At 36.5% G+C, this 23,442-nt stretch overlaps 1 protein-coding gene across 1 annotated transcript; it reads right to left on the bottom strand.

Annotated features, from left to right (window-relative positions):
• Nucleotides 1-179: 179 nt before the first annotated feature.
• On the bottom strand, nt 180-4,860 carry aqp1a.1 (aquaporin 1a (Colton blood group), tandem duplicate 1). The gene is made up of 4 exons (XM_051095340.1): nt 4,426-4,860; nt 3,189-3,353; nt 2,846-2,926; nt 180-748 (listed from the first exon to the last, which is right to left on the bottom strand). Exons 1-4 carry the CDS (start codon nt 4,780-4,782, stop codon nt 569-571), a joined length of 783 nt encoding a protein of 260 aa, XP_050951297.1. The 5' UTR covers nt 4,783-4,860; the 3' UTR covers nt 180-568.
• Nucleotides 4,861-23,442: the final 18,582 nt, after the last annotated feature.

The raw sequence follows: 23,442 nt of genomic DNA, 5'->3' as shown, positions 1-23,442 counted from the left end.
ATTCAGGTTCATGTTCATAGTTAAAGTCTAAGTCAAGTCTAACTATCTGAAAATGAACTGCATTTAGGTTTTGATTGAAAAAATATATTTGTGATTGAAAATATATGAATCAAAAACATCAACTAATATTTAAACTTGATTTTCACTTGAACTGTAATTTGAAGAAAAACACACTTATATTTAAGATTAAACATCCTGAAGTTTAATTACAAAAAACAATAGCATAGTGTACACATAGAACAATACAAAGTGAAAAAAGCTCACAAAAACACAAAGTGATTCTACATTTTGTGAAAAATTCGAAAATAGTGAAAACGGTATAAATTTCCTGAGGTACATACTGATTCACTAAATAAGAATAAAAACAATAATACAAAACTCTAACCAGTCCATACAAAATGCCAGCGGTCCCTTTAAACAACTACAAAGACGGTTTTACATTTGCAATTCCACACTGTCATATAGGCAATTAAAATTAATGCTATTTCCCTGTGGGGAAAAACTGATTTATTTACAGATGATTTGTGGCCTTGAAGAATATCATACACTAAATACGCAGAGTATCGCGTCACTTTGATGTCATCTCGACAGCAGGGGGATCATCAGTACCGTTGACGTCGTAGTCTGTGGCCGGGCCAGACACCAGCACTCTCACGCGGTCGGGGAAGTCGTCCATTTTAGGGTAGAGCAGAAAGTCATAGACCAGCGCAGCTGCCACACCTCCACACATAGGGCCTACCCAATAGACCTGAAAACAGCAGAGAAATCATTTCAAACATCAGCTGGAAACAGCAAATTCAAAAATATTTAAAAGTATATGTGTTTAAGAGAGGGGCTGGATATGTTATATCATATAAAACATTTTTGAGGGTGCATGCCAGTACTAAAATTATTTTTGGAAGATTTGTTGCAATTTTATTGGAGTTTGTTTTGCAAGTAAACACTATTTCTATTTTTGTACTTCAAAATTTTGTGTTTAATCCAGTGTGCTGCTTGATATTTCTTTGTTATTTTTTGTGAAATTTACTTGCCATTTCTAAGTGAAAATAGTTTCTACACCACATTTCGGTGCACTTTAGACATTCTGTTAACTGTAAGTTACTCTGCAAGTACATTTCAACTTATTCTACTACCCTAACCATAATCTAACAGTCTACTAAATCTCTAACGATACACTGTAAAAATGACTCATGAATTTAACGGTAAAAAACTGCAAAAATGCTACAGTAAAAACCTGTTAAATGGTTAACGGTAAGTTCTGCTACTATATACAGTGAAAAACTGTATTTGACATTGCATGTAATTTTACGGTAGTATACAGTTTTCGGAAGTGAAAAAGAACATTAAATTTACAGTGAATAACCGTAAATTGACATTCCCAGAATTTGATGCTGTTGAAATAACTGTTTCTTCTTAGTTTTTTCTTATCAGTTTTGTACATTAGGGTTACATCTAATGTTGTTAAATGAATGTTTATTGCATTATTTCAGCTTCATGTGTGTTACCATGATGGTGTTTAGTGTTTGTGTGAATGACACAAGCTGCTTGTGATGGGCTTTGGTTCATCATGTGATGTTCTTATCACCACATGGTTTTGGTGGTTATCAGTGTTTTACAAAGGTACAAAACAGATTTTAGTACTTCAATAGATTGGTACGTTAACATTATATCAGTTAATGAAATTGCGGTATTTAAATGTAAATTTAAGTTAAAACCGTAAAACTCCAAATGTTGCTACCATATTTTTTTTACGGTAAAATTCTGGCAACCACAGCTGCTGTTTTCTTTTTTACCGTAAATTTTACAGATTTTTTTAAAGTTGTAGTTAGTTCACATGTACTCGCAAAGTTACTTGTAGTCGACATCAGTATAAAGAGTAACCCGTTTTTATTTCAGTTCTGGGTTTGCTTACAAGCCCAAGTCAAGTGTCACTCACAATCTATGTGATATTCTGGTCTCCAAATATGACTTGAGTCATCCTCTAATGCCAGTATACAGTGTATCAGATTTTAATAGTTCATTTCTCCTCAATAAGCTGAATTTGAGGTATCATTAATGTCTGTACCAAACATACTTAAGGTATAGAGTTCGTTCATGTCACTATATCCATCTCCAAGATGTCTTTGTGTACAAACCTCTCATAAACATCTTAAAAGCCATTTCTGAAATGATTATTCAGCACTGTATTGCAGGTAAGCAAACAATACATCTACATGATAAAAATATGCACTTTAAAGGGACAGTTAATGCAAAAATGAAAATCCTTCAAGTTATTCCAGACCTGTATGAGTTTCTTTTTTCTGCTGAACACAAAAGAACATATATTTTGAAGAATGTTGGTAACCAGTTTTTGATGCCCATTCACTTCCATAGTATTTTTTTTTTTTAATACTGTGGAAGTCAGTGGGGACCAAAAATTGTTTGGTTACCCATATTCTTCAAAATATCTTCATGTTCAACAACAACAACAACAACAAAAAAAAAGAAACTCAGACAGGTTTGGAACAACTTGATGGTGACCAAATGATGAAAGGATTTTAATTTTTGGATGAACTGTTCCTTTAAATAGACATCTCTGCATGTACATATGCTATCTAAGACTTTAAGTACACTAAGTAACCCTTAGCAAACAATAATAAACATGTGATTTAACTAGGTTAACTATAGATTATTCCTGACTAGACATTCATCTAAAACAATACAAGTGTTACTCATTAACTATAAAAGTTCAACATGAGCTGATTCTGCCTTCTGATAAGACCCTGAATGGTTTACATTTCACATATTCATTCTCTAGATATTTTTGTATTAATATTCAAAGGGGAAAACAAAAATGTAATTTTACCCAGTGGTTGGTAAAATCCCGCAGAATCACTGCAGGTCCGAAGGATCGAGCCGGATTGATCCCGCATCCCGTGAAACTGATCTACACACAGAAACAATACAAAACAAAAGAGTCATGGGTGATTGAGCAGGAGAAATAAGCTGCCTCTTTTCTGATTGGTCAGGCTACCTTATTTTAATTTCTCTTAAAGCAGAAGCTAATTTACATAACTAAACATCACTCTATTCATGTGGTGTTGCTTTATGTATTCATATGGTAACCCTGGCAATATTTACTACATTTACAGGAATGCAGATGCAGAACGGAGACAAGAGCAGGAGAAGTGTGAATGCTGATTACTCACGGCTGTCAAATGGCCCAGACCAACGCTGAGGCCGATGGCCAGAGGGGCGGAGCCTGTCACGTCCCGCCTTCTTTTGTCTGTGGTTGCTATGACACATAACACTAGCTGGAAGGTAGCGAAGAGTTCAATACCAACACCTTGACCGGGAGAAATATCATTGTTGATCTGTAAACAAATAAATGACACAAAGATTTTTGTGAAAATTCAAACCACTAATCAGTATTTCTAATCCTTTATTTGCATGCTTCGGCATCGCAATCAATTTAAAGCGAATGAAACACTCCTTTTATAACTTAAAGCTATAAAAAGAGGTATAAGCATGAATAATATATATGTAAATACACCTCTGTAAGTAATAGTTTCTAGGTCAGAGGACAGCCTTCTTACAGCCTTCACTCAGCAATAACATGATATGACTCTGTTTACTGGCAAAGCAAATAAGTGCATTACGCCTTCTTGAAATGTTAAGAAAACATAATCACTGGAAAGAACGCCGCCTCTGAAGACGGATGATAAGAGTATCGTCAGCCCACACGCCCCTTCACAGTGACTGATTCTGACGCACTGAACTGTGTTGCTTTAGTGTCACTAAGAAACTATAGTTTGTTTATATTTTGAATCAGTTTGTATTTTTATATTACTTATAGTTTATATATTATTTATAGTTTTAGTAATTTGTTGTGTTTATAATTTACTTAGTTTATTTTTGTTTTAAATATCCATATATTTTTATTTGTATTTATTATATTTATTTAAAGTTTCAATTTTAAAATTTCAATTAATGAGAAACTTTTTTACGATTTTAGCTGTTCGGTTTACTATTTGTAATTTTTAAAAGGTTATTTTATTTTATTTTTGGAAATCCTGCTGATATTTCTAACAGGTAAGATATGTAATAATGTAATATTATAGTAATAATATAGTAACATATATAAAATGTAATACAAACACTTTAGTGTTCTGTAAAAAGTGAAAATACAAAGATACAAAAAAAGTTATATATACATTTATATATTTTTACCAATTTAAATTTCTCAGTTATTCTAATTATTAATTCATGAAAATTAACAAATCATCAGTTTGCTAGATTTGAAATTTACATTCTATTACAGATCAGATTATTCCCGTTTGGAGATTTGTTAAAAAATTTACATAATGGTTATTTTAAAATAGTAAGTAGACTGAAAGAAGTAAACAGAGCAGTCTTATCAGAGATACTGAAGATCAGCGTACTCACCGTATTTAGCCCGAGGGCATCCCCTTTGGTGACGCCATACACGATGCCGCTCGCCAGCGCCGCACCAAACATCTGGGCCACGATGTACATCACAGCCCTCAGCAAGCTGATCTGACAGCTGGCCAGCAAGCCCAGCGTCACAGCTGGATTCAGATGGGCTCCGCTGATGTGACCGAGGCTTTGGGCAAGAGTGGCGATGGACAAGCCAAACGCAAGAGCCACCTTGACCTCCTGATCTGGATTGGTATTGTTGGGGTTTCCAACTGCAGCTGTAATGCTGAGGAAGATGAAGAGGGTCATACCCACCAGCTCGGCCAAAACGGCCCTCCAGAACGCCTTGCTCTTCAGCTCCTTCATGACTGGCAGCTCTGGGCACTTGGATGTGTCAGTGTGGGGGTTTCTGAGGGCACTGAGTAAGTTTCTCTGCCAAAAGAGAGTATTTATAGGGCAGGTCCTGCTAATGAAACAGGGGGCGGGTTTAAGCTACGGGGGCAGAAAGAGTGAGTGAGAGAGTGGAGAAAAGGCAGGCAAAATTAATGAGAAATCTTTAGTTTTTCTACACTTAGTATCAGAGAAGTGCATAATCCAGCCTTGATTAAACATCGATATCTATTTGATTTGAACACTAAAGCAGCGGAACTTATCCTGTTCCAATCTGGAGATCAAATTAGTGTATTGTTAAAATGTTTCGGATTTTAGAATTATAGTAACTTAATCAAAGCTAAGTTTGGAAACTATGTTACATATATAAAAATTACATTTTAGTTCACTTCAAAGTTTTCACCCATTCCTGAGATTACAGTTCTGCACACTCTGAACTTTCAGGGACATGAGATACATGAATGATTTCAGCTATGATCAGAGCTTTGCATGGACAGTTTGTGAAAGTCAAACAGAAACAAAAGTACTATATGTAATTTCATTACACATGGACAATTCACATGAAGTTCAGAACACTGGAACAAAGTGAGATTAAATTTTTTTCATCTATTACACACACACACACACACACACACACAGGTATTTCTATCGTTATGGGTTCATTCAATAGTTTTTCTACTGTATAAACTCTATTTTTTATCCCCTAACTCTAAACCTACCACTTCACATTTCTGCATTTTTATTAGATTTTCAAAAAAAAAGTCAAAAAAAAAAAAAGTCAAAAAAAGTTCAAAATTTACTGGTTTTACTACACTTGTGGGGACATTTGGTCCTCATAATGTAGTGAATACCAGGTACACACACACACACACACACTTGTTGGGTTTCCATGTTTTATGGGGACTTTTCATAGACATTTTCGTTCTGTACAATTTTTATATTCTAACCCCACCCCTAAACACCCTCACAAAAACATTCTGCATTTTTACATTAAAAAAATAAATAAAATAAATAAATAATATAATAAAATAATAATAATTAAAAAATAATAATAAAAAATGAGCAAGCTGTTTTCCTTATGGGGACCAAAGAATGTCCCCAAAGTAAAAAGACAAAATATCTGCATTTTTTTTTTAAAATTTTTTAAATTGTATGTATTTATTAATTAACTTAATACCTCAATCAAAAAATAAAATAAAATAAAATAAAATAATAATAAAATATTATATTATTATATTATGTACAAAACACAAAAGAGTAAAAACACAAAAACAGCTCCCTCTGCACCTCAGACAACAGCAAAGTAACAGCAAGTTTAACCTCTCTCTACATACAACAGAAAAAATATTTGAATTTGAGTGATTTAAACTCTTAAGCCACACTTATGTAGGAGTGTCATTTGCATTACATAAAAAACAAACAAAAAAACAAACAAAAAACAAAAAAAAAAAACAAAAACAAATGGCATATGCAAAGAATTGATTCTCTGAGCCAACTTTTTCTGAGGTGTTTTTATGTTTTGCTGTTTTCAAAGTAAACCAATGAAGCCAAAATGTAATGCCAAACCTTCACATTCCTCCACATATTGTATTAAAGCTAACTGCATTCAACACCTGATTCTTATTGCCAAAATAAAGACTTTAGAGGACGTCTGCTATCAGTGCTTTGAGGATTTTTCTGGCTCCTGCTGCAAATGAACTTGTGTGTGCCTTATCTCTCTAGAAGCACATGCACGGGTGTTTACATTGTTTAGGGTTTCCTGTTGGCTCATTCATCATTTTTGTACTCTAGGTTCTAACTGTGATTTCAGCTGCACCTGCTCAGTTCTTTTCTAAACGGATGAACAGATTTAACTGTCATTTAAAATCAAATCTTACATTTTTACATACATAACATTCACAAGTATAAACAATGCCTGGCACTCTTTGAACATCTACCTGGAGAACATCAGGATCTACATAAGATAAACATGTAATCCCAGCGAATGACAGAGTCCTGGCTTTGTAGATATGGCTGACAGAGAACTGTTGATCTAGGGCCTGTGCCAATAAAGATATGCCCCAATCATGAATCACACATTATCTGCATTCTCATAATTATTTTCGCTACTGATTGGCTTGTTAAAATGAACTTAGTTCTGGTTTATCAGTTCTTGTGAATTTGAATAATTGGGAATAATTGGAGGTTTAGATTTTATTTCATTCTAAATAGATTTAATTCTTTCATTTAGATTTATTAATGCAATACCTCTTGTGTTAATTTCTTTCCTGAAATAAAATTCTTGATCTATTTCCAGTTGTAAAATACACTTGTCACAGATATTTTCAATTGTTCCTCTAGTTACAGTATTTACACTGATACTGATAACTTACATGAAGCATACAGTGTCGCCCTTTCAGATACGCGAAGCGTAAACAAGCTGTCAAAAGATTAACATAGTTTCGTAGGTACTCAACAGAGCAAACCAGACACCTTTAAGAGATATATTGGATTGCATGTTTCTAACAACTCATCTGTTAGAAACCAGAATTATTCCCATTTATTTTAATGAAGTAATTGTCACTGGCTTCTGTTTACAAATCCCCAATAATTTCATTGTACACAGATAATGTTGACAGTGTTCTTTGCATTCTGCTGAAGTAGCTTGTATCAGCATTAACCCATCCACTGTTTTTTTTACAATGTGTGTTTAAAATAATTTGCGCTGAGTAATGCACTCAGCTGAGTGTGTTATGTGAGCATGGACTGATTAGCAAACATTAGCTCTGAAAACCTCAGTAAAAACTCATTTCACACCCTCTGAGATATGTGTAGGATGAGCAATGCCTCTTTAATGGACTGTACAGGGCAGAAGTCAAAAGACTCTTCATAAATCTCATGTCAGGCAATCAGAGACACTCGAGTCTCTTGGCTGTGTTTCATTAATCCTGACACTTTGTCTGTCAGATCACTATAAACATGCAAGTCATCTTTTCACGATGTGAGGAACACCGCAATGAAGAGCACTGCATGGCACTAGAAAAATTCACATTCAGTGTGTTTTGACAAAACTGTACACTGTATTGCAACTGTGTTCATTTTTAAGATTATAATGTGTCTGACTTTGTCATCCGCTTCTATTTTTAGCTGTATAAAGCAGCTTGTTTTGCTGCTTAATATTGCAAATTGGTGCATCGTACCATATTATTTTAATGTATTATCTTAATTATGAACACACTGGTTTGTAGTGCAAACAGTTTTACAGTTCTCTGCACTTTGTTATTCTTCTCGTTACTTACCTACAGTGGCTAATGAACCGGAAGTCTTGCACCTTCACAGAAAACAGCTTACTTCTACACTGAGAAATAAGGTGGATAGGCTAAAAATATATGCACCAGAAGAACAGAAGCAATATCAATTAAATGGGTAACATGTATGTAACAAATATGTTACAAATATGTAGCTTTACAACTACATGTCAATAGTCTACTAACAGACAGGTGTTCATTTAAAAAGGGTCATCAGATGCTAAGTTCACTTTTACATGTTGTTTGAACATTAATGTGTGTTGGCAGTGTATGTACAAATCTACCCTATAATGATAAAAATCCATGCAGTGGATTTTAATTAATCTGTAAAAATAATATCCCCAAATCGAGCCATTCTCAGATGCCTGTCGGTGTGGCCACTCCCATGATGGTTTATTTACATGAGCATCTTACCTAAGATCAGCTGTAACAGTCCAACCTCCATGTTTTGATGCCGGAGCAGGGATGTAAGTTAGACAAGAATTGAGAGATTGAGGTGTTGTGTTGCTGAATGTAATAATGAACGTAGTGGTCGTCATTTACTCCCGACATCTGAGCCGCTGAAGATGCAGTGAATTACGTTTGTTTGTGAAGGGAATGCACCTCCCAATCTACATATATCCATCTATGTTTGCACAAATCATTCATGATCCAGCTTCACCTACAGCAGAAGTGAGTATAAGGGTTTTTTATGAATCTTTGTGAACCCCCTTCCTAATAATGTGTTAGTTAGCAAGTTTTTAGCGGCTAAACGCGGCTAAATGTGGCTAAAGTAAACATGCTCACCACTCCACAGAGAGAAGAGAGGGGCAGGGCAAGCAGAGCTCATTTGCATTTAAAGCAGCCTCGACCAGAATGGGATGATTTTTGCAGAGCTGATTTTGGCAAGGTAAAAAGGGTGTTGTTTTACAATACCATTGAGAATTTTTAACCAAAGTATACCTAAAGAATCATATCAACTTGTGGAAAATGGGCATCCAATGACCCCTTTAAAAGTAGGGCTTATGTCAGGAATGACCATTAGGTGGCAGTGCCTTTCATACACGCTTATGCACACAGTTATACTGTATATACACTCTTAAAAATAAAGGTTGTTTTTTAGCATCGGCTTCATGAAGAACCTTGAACATCCATGGAACCTTTCAAATGCAGAAAAGTTTCTTTATAGTTGAAAAAGGTTCTTCAGATTTTTAAAATGTTCTTCAAAATGGTTCTTTTAAGAACTATTCACTCAAAGGTTCTTTGGGGAACCAAAATTGGTTCTTCTATGGCATCACTGACAAAACACCCTTTTTTTTAAAGAGTGTATACATAAATCACACGTGCAAGATTTGTCAAGTATTTGAATAACGGTAACACTTTCCTCATTCGTGAATAACTACACAAGAACAAATGACTAATGCACTACTAACATTCTAGTAAGTACTATTACCAACAAGAAACTCTGATTAACAAATCAGCAACTAATAGCGCTCGGTTGAAAGTAGGTTACTATTAGCTAATCATTAACAACTATTTTTTCATATTTCCCAGAGAACTACTATATACAAGTTTCTAATTAATGTGAATAATGCAGAATGCATTAATTTTTTCTAAAGTGAAGATCATGATAACCCACTAGTAATGACTCAAGTATTACCAAATCTGTCAGAAGGAAATACTAATTATTTATTGTTGTCTAGTAAACTTTTGTAAATTTTAAATATCCTGTGCATAGTGTTTCATCTTTTATCATGAGATTTTGGCCAAATATATTGAACAAAAAGAAAAACTAAGCGCCATATAACTACAATAAACTTTATAACCTTTAAACTGCGGCCGTTCTAATGATGGACAAAACACCGATCTCTGTCATTTCGCTCGTCAAAAACCTTGTTAACTCCATTTGAGCATGATTTTTGAAATCTGAAATACCACCTCTAAGGATGCATTGTTTAAATACTGAGAAAAAACCTTTCCCCCTTTCTATCTTTTTTTTTTTTTCTGCTTGGTGTTGTGCCATGGGATTTTTTACTTATCAAAACTTTGCCGCGGCAGAAAAAAGGTTGGGAAAAAGTGTTACCCGAATAACAAATGGAACAATGTAAATTTAAAACTGTTTACTTTGCACAAGCATGCTGCCAAATAACGTGTTCCTTCAACATACTTTAAAAATTTAATTTGTGTGATAAAACATGGAAATATACAGTTACTTTAGTCAAAGTAGTTTTGCAACAAATATAGCACACACATTTTTCAAAAAATTCACTCCTCTTCACTGACTCCATTATCAACTCCAACTTTTGAATCCAAAAGGGCTTCAGAATCCAGTTCAATCCAACTTCAGAATCCAATACGGCTGCTTAGAGCCTAAACAGAAGAGAAACATTAGTAATATATTGTTTATTAGCACTTATGTTTGTATGTGGTGCACACAGTACTATCCAACCATTATTTGTGGACATCACACTATGCATTATCTGTGCCGCTTTTTATATATCGCTTTTTATGTGTTTTTAATCCACTGACTTTTCTGCTGGAACATGGTCCACTTGGGTGTGATGTCATTTCCAGCTCCAACATCTGACTTCTGAGGTAACTGGAACACAGCATATGTAGCGCCTAAATGAATCTGTTGGGGGTCAGGTGATACAGCGGTCACATGGTCCAAGTTGTAGCTCTCAGAACATTCCCAGCTTACAAGTTGTAACTGCAAATACTATGAGCATGTGAATGCTTTGACCGCGTTGCCACAGAACTGCATAATTCAGCCCTGATTAGAACGTCACGTGTGGTAATTTGGGAAATTACGACATTAGTGAACACAGCTAATCACCCACAGTCTTAGATGGACTGAATGCCCCTGGAATACACCTGTGATCACTGACTGACGAGTTAGAAGACCTGTGATCACTTAAGTACACCTGCAATTTCTGATGCATGAACATGGTTATAAAATGATCTGCGAACACCTGCACCATGGCTCCACATGGAAAGGAACTGACAAATACGATTTCAAAAATGATCTGACCTGTTTGTGAGACTTCACAAAGATAGAAAAAAATGTCAAGAAGAAATGAGATGTATGAATGAACCATACTACAGACTCCTCCAATAATGACGCCACAGACAGTGCACAACTTGCTCAGAATGATAAGATTAAACTTTAAGAACACGAAAAGAAGCCTGATGAATATTGGGAACACATTCTTTGGTCAGGAGGGAGTGCAATGAGTGCAAAATGAGTGCATGAGTCCAAAAGGTGATTGTACTATCAGTGCCTGTGAATATACCAAAATACCAGCTGACATGATGAATCCCATCTCCACACTCTCAGAAAAAAAGGTACAGTTCTGTCGCTGGGGCAGTGCCCTGAGGTACAGAAGTAAAAAAATGGTACAAATATGTATTTTCAAAGTACTAAAATGTTCCTTTAAGGTATTAATATGTACTGTTTAGGGGTAGGTAAGGTACAAAGATATACCTTTTCACTTTTGTACCTTAGGCTACCACCTCAGGGACAGAACTGTACCTTTTTTTGGACAGTGCATGAGAAGACAATATTCCTGCATGATAACAATTTAAAGCATGCTGGCAAAATCTTAAGGACCAATTCTCACTAGCATGCATATTACTAGCATTTTGACTGTTTATTAGTGCTTATAAAACACATATTAATACCTTATTCTGCATGACCATATTTTAGATTGCTTAATCCACCCCATACCTAAATTTAACAACTACAATAAGCAGCAAATTCGCAATTTATTGAGACAGAAGTCATAGTTAGTGAGAACTAGACCTTAAAATAAAGTGTAACCGCAGTTTCTAAAGAAAGAATAAAAATGAAAACTAAGCATGCTGGCTCACTTGAATGCAACAGAACTCATTGAAGGTATTTTAAAGAGAAAGGTAAAATAAAGTGCATTAATATTGTCTCTAGATTGTGGCAGAACATCTATCCAGAAACACTCATATCCTCCTTGCTGAGTCAGTCATCAACAATAAAAGTGAGCTGTACTAAAAAATGTACTGGAAAAATAAATGATGTGAATCTCTGTCTTGAAAGGTGTTTGTGTATGTACCTCTTCTGCTAAAAATGACTACTTTACTTTCTAAGAAAAATCCAGGAGACAAGACAGGAACTGGCCAGAGAGTTTCGCCGCTCAACTCAAGTGATAAGGGAGATAACATTTTACTATGACGTTTGCCATGCAAACACAGTCAGATCACACACAGTGCTTGGAATGTATACAAGGCTGACATAAAACACACATGCAAACACACAAATCCAAGCGTAGTGAGAAGATATAAGCATGTACCAGCTAGTACCATAGCTATTCATACGATAAGATGGAGAGAAGTAGATGAGATAAGAGCAAAGTATGGAGTAGAGATTGTTATGATGTAATTTATTAGCTTTGTTTACACTGAACAATCTGGTCAAAGACTGATGGTAAATATTAGAATGTCTAAAACATAATAGACTGGTTTTGCTTTGAGATCAAAGAGTTTCTTTAAAGATTAATATACTGATCCACTATGTATGAAGTGTTGTAAACTCATCACACAATAAGACCTGTCTCATAGACATAGTCAGATCAAATAGTGAGATCTCTGAGAGCCATCCAGCCACAAAACAGTCTGTGACAGAAAAAAAAAAAACTCAGTTCACTAATTGCTCACATGTACCTAATTGCTTCATAATGCCGCCAGGCAGAGGAATGCCTAAACAAAGGCTGAGATCTGCCACAGCCATTGTTTCCATGGGAAATGAAGACTATCCATTGAGAGCTTCAAAAGGGGAGGTTCGGGAGGAAACCAGGGGGTGAGAAAAATAAGCATGTGCATTTCAAAGAAAAGAGCTGAGAAATAAGGAAACTCTAGTGTCTTGGTAAACATCCCGAAGGCATGAGCTTATAAACATGCTTTGAGAAAAAAAGTTTGCAAAATTGGAAAAGTGAGTGGTGCTATTTGTGCAAAAATGAACACCACAATGCGAGTGTGTTCTGAATGGCTGTTCTAGGGTATTTATGTACAGTTTCTAATGCTGTTGCTAGTTTGTTCACCCAAAAAAAAAAGTTAGTCCATGATTTACCCTCGAGGCATCCTAGGTGTATATGACTTTCTTCTTTCAGATGAATGCAATCGGAGTTATATTAAAAAATCTGTGGGCAGGAGTTTTCATTCAACAGTCCAAAAGAAGTCAAATGAAGTGCATCCATCCATAATAAAAAGGAACTCACACGACTCTGTGGGGTGAATAAGGGCCTTCTGTAGCGGATCAATGCATTTTTTGAAAATGCCCACAAATATCCACATTTAAAACATTCTAAACAGTTTTTTTCCGGCTTGTGCTAACTGTCGTGGAAGCCGTGAGAACCAACATTTGTTTACAGGAGCAAAGGAAGCAAAGTTTCCTTACTTTAGCAAAGGAAAACCAGCTTCCTCTTGGCTTATATCAAAATCCTCCAACATTTTCTTTACTCATTTTGTACTTCTAATTTGTGACTGGTGTTTTGTTTTGCTCTCTCCTCTGCACTTCTGCGTTTGTCACTTCTCACCGGTTCATGTGCTACACTGACATCCTACGTCACCCGCCCGGAATGGCTTGTGTGTGCGACAGTTAGCACAAGCTAGAGAAAACTGTTTATAATGTTTTAAATATGGATATTTTTCTTACAAAAATGCTACAGGAGGTCTTTATTTACCCCCTGGAGCCATGTGAGGCACTTTTTTATTATGGATGGATGCGCTTTATTGGACTTCTTTCAGACTATTAAACAAAAACAGCTGTTCGCTGCTATTAAAAAGCTTGGAAGAGCCAGGACATATTTTAATATAACTCTGATTGGATTCAGCTAAAAGAAGAAAGCCATATAAACCTAGGATGCCTTGAGGGTGAGTAAATCATGGGCTAATTTTCATTTTCATTTTTGGGTGAACTAACCCTTTAAGTAATTTCTTATAAAGAGCAACAGTCGAGTTCAAGACATTCATTTTCTTCATAGGGAAAATCATTTTTAACCATAACTTATAAACCTTTACAACAGGCCTGCTGTGGTCTCTGAGGTTGTTACTCAGTGGTATGCTTTTGTTGAAGCCATCTGTTCACATTATTTCAACTTATTTTTAAAGTGATCATGTTTAACTACATTACCCATGATGCTCTGCAAAAATTCCACCAATCAGAGAGTCACAGTGAGTGAAGCATATCAACAGATCTCTTTAGCTCCGCCCACTCCCATGAAGCTCTGAATTGAGTCAGCCTCCCCAACCTCTCAAAATACATAAATATTTGTATATATACGCATATTTTGCAATAAACACAAAATATATTGTGTCTATAAATATATTCACCAACTTTAAATGGTTAAACACTTTTTGGTTTCAAATGAAAGTTTGTAATGTTTTGATTCACCTTGTAGCTGGTTAGTTTGACTCATGGCTTTGTAACACTTTTGTCAGGGATCTGGAAGGAGAATGCAGATGCAGAGTGAGTGACAAGGGTTTATTGACAAAACAGACTGATACAAGAGGGTAGTGAGGTGCACAGGTGATATAACAGCAGGAACATAGTGGACAACGGGACAGTTGGGGGAGACCACTGGAACAGCCTAAGACATCAACTGGTAGAATACACTGGCAGCAGAGGGAACGGCAAGACCAGGAAGATGGAGAGGGCCGAGCAAGCTAAGCTCAGATACTTGTTAGACTCTGGAGCAGACAAGGTGCCAGGCAAGGGGAACCAGTGGGCAGGACAGGAACTCTAACAACACAACATAAGACAGAACAAGGCTCCACAGGAACACAAGTTACTCCAAGGCAGGCAGGCAGGGGAATAAACCCGAACCAGGGAGCAGGACTTGAGCGGAGCTAAATCAAAGAAAAGAAAAAAACAAAAACACTCTAACTGAAACCCCACTCCCAATAAACTACCTACAATCAAACAAACAAACAAAAAGAAAAAATGAAAATAATCAAACTAAATCATTAAACATTTAAAAACTGACATGTTATTAACGAAAAACAAACTTAAACAATGAGGGAGTCATAATCAAAGCAAGCACGCCAAAACCAGCGTGACCAAAAACAAAGACTCCACAATAATCCCCTTTCTCTCCCCCCTCCTGCTTCCGGTTGGTGTAGCCCTTTATCTTCCCGCATAGCGTACGTCCTTCCGTTAATGATGACAAACAACCACCTCCGGCAATAGCGTCTTCCTAAGAAGTAATAGCGGAGAGAGAAAACGAAAGTAAAAGAAGACAACACCTCATCCCCTCTGGGCACGTAACACCCCCCACCCTAAAAAACAAACAAACATAATACAACATAATTATGTTTATTATATCATTTCAAGCAAATGGAAAAAACAGAGGGGAAACAAGCAGCAGTAGAGAAAGGAAAAAAACAAACAAAACAATTAACACTTCACAGGGCTGAATTATTCACTAAACTCTTGAAAGAGCATCGGCTACAATATTTTCCGAACCTTTCTTGTGCTGAATTTCAGTGTTGTAATTTTGCACTATAAGGACCCATCTCATTAATTGTTGGTTCTGATTATACATTCGGCACAGGAAAGTAAGTGGATTATGGTTGGTATAAACAATCACTGGATAAGCCATAGATCCCACATAAACTTCAAAGTTCTGACATGCCAAGAGCAAAGCAAGTGTCTCCTTTTCGATAGTTGAATAGTTAATTTGATGCCTGTTAAATGTTTTCAAAAAGTAACATATAGGATGCTTAACTCCATTTGCGTCTTCCTGAAGAAGCACAGCTCCCACCCCACATGCACTCGCATCGACTTCTAACTTAAACTGCAATGAGGGGTTTGGGGCATACAGTACTGGAGCACTACACAAGATGGATTTAATACTCTCAAAAGCTTGTTGGCTCTCCGATGACCACACAAAAGCTCTTGAAAGACTAAGCAAGTCTGTCAAAGGGCGGGCAACAGTGGAAAATTTTTTACAAAAGCTTCGATAATAGCCTGCCATTCCGAGAAACCGCCTCAACTCACGTTGGGTGGTAGGTGCTGGAAACTCACGAATGGCTAAAATCTGCCCCTGACCTACCCGGTTCCCTAAAAAGTTAACAGTAGCTTTACCAATCTCACACTTTGCAAGATTTAATGTTAACGATGCCTTCTCAAGATGCTCAAATACTGTTCTAAGCAAATGTAAATGGTCAGCCCAACTCTCTGAGTAAACAGCTAGGTCGTTCAAATACGCACTACAATTAGAAACTCCCGCTAGTACAGTATTTACCAAATGCTGTTAGAGGTACCTGCCATTCCCATTCTGAGGGATTGTTCCTTTAAATGCAAACGAGCGCTGCTTGCCCCGCTCCTCTCTTCTCTCTGTGGAGTGACGAGCCTGTTTACTTTAGCCGCGTTTAGCCGCTAAACTTGCTTAATAGCACGTTATCAGGAAAGGTGATCGCAAAGATTCATAAAAAAAACCCTTATACTCACTTCTGCTGTAAGTGAAGCTGGATCACAAATGATTTGCGGGAACATACACGGATATGTAGATCGAGAGGCATGTTGTTTCATGTTGTTTGAACATTAATGTGTGTTGGCAGTGTATGTGCAAATTATGTACCCTATAATGCTAAAAAATCCATGCAGTGGTTTTTAATTAATCTGTAAAAATAATATCCCCTTTTTTTCAAATCGAGCCATTCTCAGATGCCTGTCAGTAACATTAATGTTCAAACAACATGAAAAAGTGAACTTAGCATCCGATGACCCCTTTAAGGAGATCCAGTTTACTAACAAACTGAGCCGAACCCAGATTGTCAATACAGTCGTCTATTCGAGGCAAAAACAATCTGGTACAGTGACTGCAATGATCTTCCGATAGTCCGTGCAAAAATGATAAGATCCATCAGATTTTGGAACGAGGGGGCACGGAGTGCTCCACGGACTGCTGCTAGGTTCAGCAAGATGGGGCCAGGGGACTTGGTTTGGCTTCCCCATGTGCTGACAAACATGACAGGTCCGGCAATAATTTACTACATGTTTCTTAAGTCCGGGCCAGAAGAAATGGTGCAAAATGTGGTTATACGTCTTGGTGACCCCTAAATGTCCGGATAAAATATGATCACGAGCAAGGGAAAGCACATGCATTCGATAAGCAGAAGTTACTACTGCTTGATATACTAATGAACCCTCATCGCCCACAATAGCCTTTGGCTGCCATTTACGGATCTACAAGCCATGTTCTACAACATAAGAAGCTTCCTTTTCTTTTCCATCACTGGCTGCAGCAAAATATTTAACCAAAGACTCATCCTTTCTCTGAGCCTCTGCAGTTTTCTGACAAGTAACAGGCAGGGACAACGGGACAAAGGTATCACTTAATACAATCTCGTCATTCATTTTCTTTGCCTGAGCACGAGTTAAGGCACATGCAGGAAAACTTCAGGATAATTTTGGGCAAGTTCATCTTTTTCAGAAGACGTGAGAGGATGATCAACAACTTCTAAAGCAGGCAACACCCTCCCGCCGGCTAAATCATTCCCTAAAATAAAAGACACCCCTGGAACACACCCCAACGGCTACAAATCTGGTAACGAGATTGGACTGCAAATGTATTTGATGCAGAGGTATCTTCATGACATCCATACTAATGCCCTAAACTAATATACTAGACCCCAAATATGACTGATCTGAAAAGGGTAATATATCAGAGCAAATGACCCAGTGGGCGGCTCTTGTGTCCCTCAGCATAAATATTTCAACCTGCTCCTCACAATTTCTCGTAAAGGATACCAACCCCTTCAACAAAACTTGCATTCTTATCCTCTGAGATGGTCTTCATCAACACGACAGGTTTTTGATGTGAAGAACTCTGTTTACGTTTCAACGCTAAATAATCGGCAATTACATGTCCCACTTTATGACAATAATAACACTGTCATCTTTCTTTTGGCTGTTCATTTGTCATTTTTGCTTGCACCAATGGCGATGGTACAACAACAGGTGGGCCTTTATCAGCACGTACACTAGTAAACACGTTCTTGTTGGTGAGCGCAGATTCATCAGCCAACACAGCTGCTGCAGCAAGAGTTGTGATCTTTTGCTCATTTAAATATAGAACAATACATTCTGGCAAGCATTTCTTAAAATCTTCAAGTAACATTAATTCATGAAGAGTGGAAAAATGTGTTACTTTACTTGACGCACGATTTATCAAATAACACCCCTTTCTCGCGGGCGAACTCCACAAACGTTTGATTCACACCCTTTTTATGATCTCTAAACTTCTGCCTGTATGCTTGTGGTACTAACTCAAAGGCACGGAGCACAGCTGCCTTCACAGTTTCATACTATAAGTTTCATACTATAAGTGTGGAAAAAATTTCCAAAGCTTTGCCTGTCAACGGCACTGCAACAGTAGTGGCCATACATCTTGAGGCCAACTTAATGATACAGCTATCCTTTCCAAAACTCTGAAATAGCTATCCAATTCCGATTCTCTGAACAAAGGCACCAAAGGAAGATTTTTACTCGCATCGAATGCAGCCGAAGATGTACTTCGTGCTGCCGAGTCTTTACTCACCGAGTCCAAAGTGAATGAACCAGGAGGGACAGAAGCAAGCTTCCTCTCCTCCATCTCCCAGCGTAACCAGGGAGAATGGCTCAAAGTGTGGCAAAACTGCCCTGGCATCGACCTCCACCTGTGCTTCAGCAAACTTCGCCCCTTCCTCCACAGCCTCCATATCCTCGTCAGAGTATGCACTACGTCTAATTTGATCTGTTTCCCCCTCCATCTCTGGCAAAACCAGAACATTCATTTCCACTAATCGATCTTATAAATGCTGTTTAATTTCTTTCTTTAATGCCTGTTGTCTAACAGAAACTCGGAAGTGGTCTGCCATAGCAATTAAATCATCTTTCTTACATTTCTCAAACACTTTAAATGACGGGTTCTCAATAAAGCTTTTTGCGTGCAAAGTCATAATAACGTTTACAAGCAAACAACAAACAGCCAACCCACAGGAAAGCTTCCACAAAATCCTGCAACTCTTTCCTATTAATGCACTATGCTTTAGCAATTTGAACCAGCGAGTACAACATCTCCAGGGTTTTAAGGATTAAAAATTCCCTCCCTTTCCTTTAAAAAGAGATCCCGGACGAGCCCCCAAAATTTATGTTACTTCTCCGGGGCCTCTAGGGGTAAGAAAGACGTTTTAACATAATGTAAATTAACCCAGATTTCGTTTAACCCTGGTAGAGGTTGCCGGATACCGATCCAAATAACCACGAAAACAGGAAGATTCCAATACAAAATTGTGCATTTATTACCAATAGCAAATATAAAATCAGAAGATCAGGGGCGGGGGAAGAATTGAAAGTATGAGGATAAGAAGGGGGGAAAAAACACAGAACCAGGGTGCAGGACTTGAGCGGAGCTAAATCAAAGAAAGAATAAAATAAAAACTAACAAGGTCTCAACAAGGGCTAACAAGAGGGTGTGGTAGAGGAAACAAGGAGGAGGGGCTAGAGAAGCACATTGCTGACAAAACATCTACAAGGTCATGTGCTGACACAAGACAACATAGACACAGGAAACAAACACAACACAAACTGACAGCTTTAAAGTAACTCCAGACTTTTTTTTAAAAAATCTGAATGGAAAAATTACTTCCAAAAACCAATAAAAATGCTGAATAACTGTACAGGCAATAACAGACAGGCAATAATTGACACAACAGTCAAAAAAATATATTTTGGTCTCTAGATATGGCTTGGTCATTAAATTTAAGTCTAAGGGATTTTTTTTTTATTTTTTATTTTGCTTGTTTTGTTATTGCCAGGTGACAATCAGTGATTTGAATCACTGATTTAGCAATTCGAGGTATGTGACCCTGGACCACAAAACCAATCATAAGGGTAAATGTTTTGAAATTGAGAGTGCAAAAAAATCAAAATACTGAGAAAATCACCTTTAAAGTTTTCCAAATGAAGTTCTTAGCAATGCATATTACTAATCAAAAATTAAGTTTTGATATATTTATGGTAGGAAATTTACAAATTATCTTCATGGAACATGATCTTTACTTGAAATCCTAAAGATTTTTGGCATAAAAGAAAAAAAAAAAACGATAACTTTGACCTATACAATGTATTGTTGGCTATTGCTACAAATACAAATAAATACCTGTGATACTTAGGACTAGTTTTGTTGTCCAAGGTCACATATAATTCATGTTCATTGCACAGATGGTGCAGTTATAACAAAGATTAATACTTAAGGTTAGGGATTTGAACTTTTAAATTCACTTTTAAAGTACAAAAACTTTTAAAGTAATTCTTGTTAAAAATACTCACTATCCACTACACTCACTATCATCAGGCCACAAAGAATGTGAAGTGTTTATAAATACTCATTGTTTAACGTCTGGATGCTTTAGTGTTCCCGCCACAAACTGAAGCCTGTTGTTGTAACAAATGTGCTGGCTCTATCTCTCCAGGATCCTGCTCTCTCAAAGGGTCCCATTCAGCTGAGGATGACAGTGACATTAAACTCCAAATAGCTGTCATGAGGGCCGTCTCTAATGAACATGAACTTGGCTCACCACAGGAGCAAATCCTACTGCCAGAATCATTATGTAATTCATCAGAAAATCTGATATGTTCATAAAGAATAAGTGAAAACGTAACCTAAAGTGACACCACGTCTACATGGTGTCACTCCTGTTATAGTCGTGCACTTCACTTTGAGAAATCCTGGTCTAGATGAAAGATGTCACTCAAAAATCTTTTTTGTTTTTTGTATAAGAAAGCAACTGTGATGATCAAAGAGGTATCTGCGCAAGAATGGATGTAGTCTCAAGGCCTTCAGTACTGAAAACCTTGATGCTGACAAATACATTAATGGATAAAACATGCCACTTTCATGTAATAACTGAGTATATTGTGCCGGATCATACATTTGACATTCATTTGACCACCTCCCCTCAGTAATATTGGTCAGCTGCACTTTCTTTTCATGACGTACATTGGCAGGTGGAGCATGAAGTTATTTTAGAATCTGATTACAAACCCAAAGACCAGTGCAAGATCTTAGGACAGTGTTTAGTCTTACTGTCAGGGGCAGGAAACACTTTAATAGTGTGCAGCTTTATTGGGCTTTTTAGTCTGCTATACTGTGGGCTGTTTATCTCATGTAATCAGTACAGTAGGATATCCTTTGTTTTTGAACAAAATAAACTCAAATATAGAAAGATGAATATTTCAAAGTGTTGTTTTAAAATTATGTGCTATGGTAGTTATTTCTGAAATACAGCCCCTCAATTTTATGTTAGAAAACATGACATCATAAAAGATCAATAACTGCCGCTAACTGGTTTAAAAAAACTTTGTTTACAGGGGAATCATCAACATGATTCATTAAACCTAATTTTAACATTCTTGTCACTCAACAGCATCATTATCTTACTATACGTTTTCTTTGCTCATTTATGGCTACTATCTCAAGCCAGCAAACTGGAAATAGCTTTAAGGTGGTTGCCACTGATTGTCTCAGAAACTAAGCAAGGAGTAAAAGGGCTTTTATTGTAGCTTCTATGATTTATAATTCAGATATTTGTGAATCAACATAGCTGAATTACAGTCTCAAAAGTTGCAAAAAAAAAAAATAAAAATAAAAAATAAAAATAGCATGTCTCAGCATTTATTTGTGCATTAAATTGCATGTGCATTAAATTGAATGACCTGTGTGTATTGTTTTGTGTTTTTGTAAAACAATATATTTGTGCACTTTATTGCCTGTGAGCGTGAAAGGCATTGTGTTTGTGAGAAACTCCAATAAACATTCGTTTACCAAAAAATTTTTTTTTAAAATTGTCATCATTTACTTAAGCTTTTTATTCTGTTAAAAAACAAAACAAAAAAGAAAATGTTAAATAATATAGGTCTACTGGTCACCCTTTAAGATAATGTACCTCTGCCATATAGTGTCATCTGCTAAAGTAACATGCATTTATAAATCTTATGCACTTTACTTACTTATTCATTCACAGTAATCATTTAGTAATTATGTTACTTGCTCATTTGATGAAATTTACTACTTGTGTTAATTTACTTACCTACTTCTATTTTTTTTTACGTTTTGTCTCTGGAAAACCAGCCCTGTTTCACTGGTCCATTTCTTATTTCCAAAGTCATCCCTGCTTCCATGTCCTTCCATGATTTTCACAAAACATACATGCATTTAAGTAAAAGGACATTTCAAGCTATGAGAATGACATGTACAAACTAAATTTCAAATCTGTAATTTTTATAAACACAGTGATTATACTGATCGCACATTAATATATAACTGAAGTCTAAAAATGTGCTCCATCGATCTGACAAAGAAAATCAAATGTCAGATTTTATAATGCATTGCATTATTCATGCAATATTGATTTTGAAGTTGAATCATGGCCAGAGCAAATATTTACACTCTCACTTGTCAGTATATCCTTTTAAATGTGATCAAAGCAAGATGAATTGATCCTCCAGGATCAAGGTTCCCCACCCCTGTTTTAGAGCTTACAATAGCAGTAACTCTCACAACAAGTTCATCAGAATTATAACTAAGAGTTTCATCTCCATTGCACAGAGAACTCTCATATCTCCGGACTCTTAAACGTACATGATGACCTAGGTCAACTGGTGTAAACATCACGTTCTTGGGGCATGACACCAAGCGTGCGAAGAAATAAACTGTTGAAAATGGAGTGAAATAATTCAAAAGATCAAAAGTTCTCCCTGGCTCTGGTAACAGTGTTTATCTCTGCAGGAGGAACATTCCTGGCAGACTCTAGTTATGAAATTTAGTTTTTTAAAAATCAGAGCATCTTGTTATCTGTAAGCATTAGCATTACTGCAAACTTTAATTGCTCTCATTGTATAATTAATGAAGCCCACAGCATTTTCAAATGAACTTACGACAACACAAATGTAAAGGACAATAAATATACACAAGGACAGTAAATACAAACTATAAATACAAACAAAAGACAAAGTAAGTATGAAAAAGCTAGTGCAAGCATGCTTAACACTGACATCTGAATGGGACCAAAATTTGCCCAATCACAACACTTTGGGGTCAAATCCCTGCTATGGCATCAGATATTTGTAGCTTTTTTTTTTTTTTTTATCTCTCTCAAATGATTCATGTCACTTTTGTACAATATGGAGTCAGATAGTTTGATTTACCCCTTGACATTTCTGTTCAGCAAAGAAGCACTGGTCTGTGACAGCCATTACAAATGGTTCATTACGAATGACACATTGCTATCGCTCTGTGTGCACCTTCTGAAGCCCCAGTGATGATTTTGCTTTAGAGTCCGAGTCTGTTACCTTTAC

Source organism: Labeo rohita, chromosome 2 (genome assembly GCF_022985175.1).
Source record: "Labeo rohita strain BAU-BD-2019 chromosome 2, IGBB_LRoh.1.0, whole genome shotgun sequence".
NCBI lineage: Eukaryota > Metazoa > Chordata > Actinopteri > Cypriniformes > Cyprinidae > Labeo > Labeo rohita.
Note: the sequence above shows the minus strand (reverse complement) of the source record. Positions and strands in the feature narration are given on the sequence as shown.

Excerpts from the sequence above, each read along its gene's own strand:
- aqp1a.1 (XM_051095340.1), bottom strand. The coding sequence starts at position 4,782 with ATGAAGGAGCTGAAGAGCAAGGCGTTCTGGAGGGCCGTTTTGGCCGAG. Across the intron at positions 2,927-3,188 it reads GTCTGGGCCATTTGACAGCC|ATCAGTTTCACGGGATGCGG; the intron begins GTGAGTAATCAG and ends TTCTGTGTGTAG. Across the intron at positions 749-2,845 it reads GGGATTTTACCAACCACTGG|GTCTATTGGGTAGGCCCTAT; the intron begins GTAAAATTACAT and ends TGCTGTTTTCAG.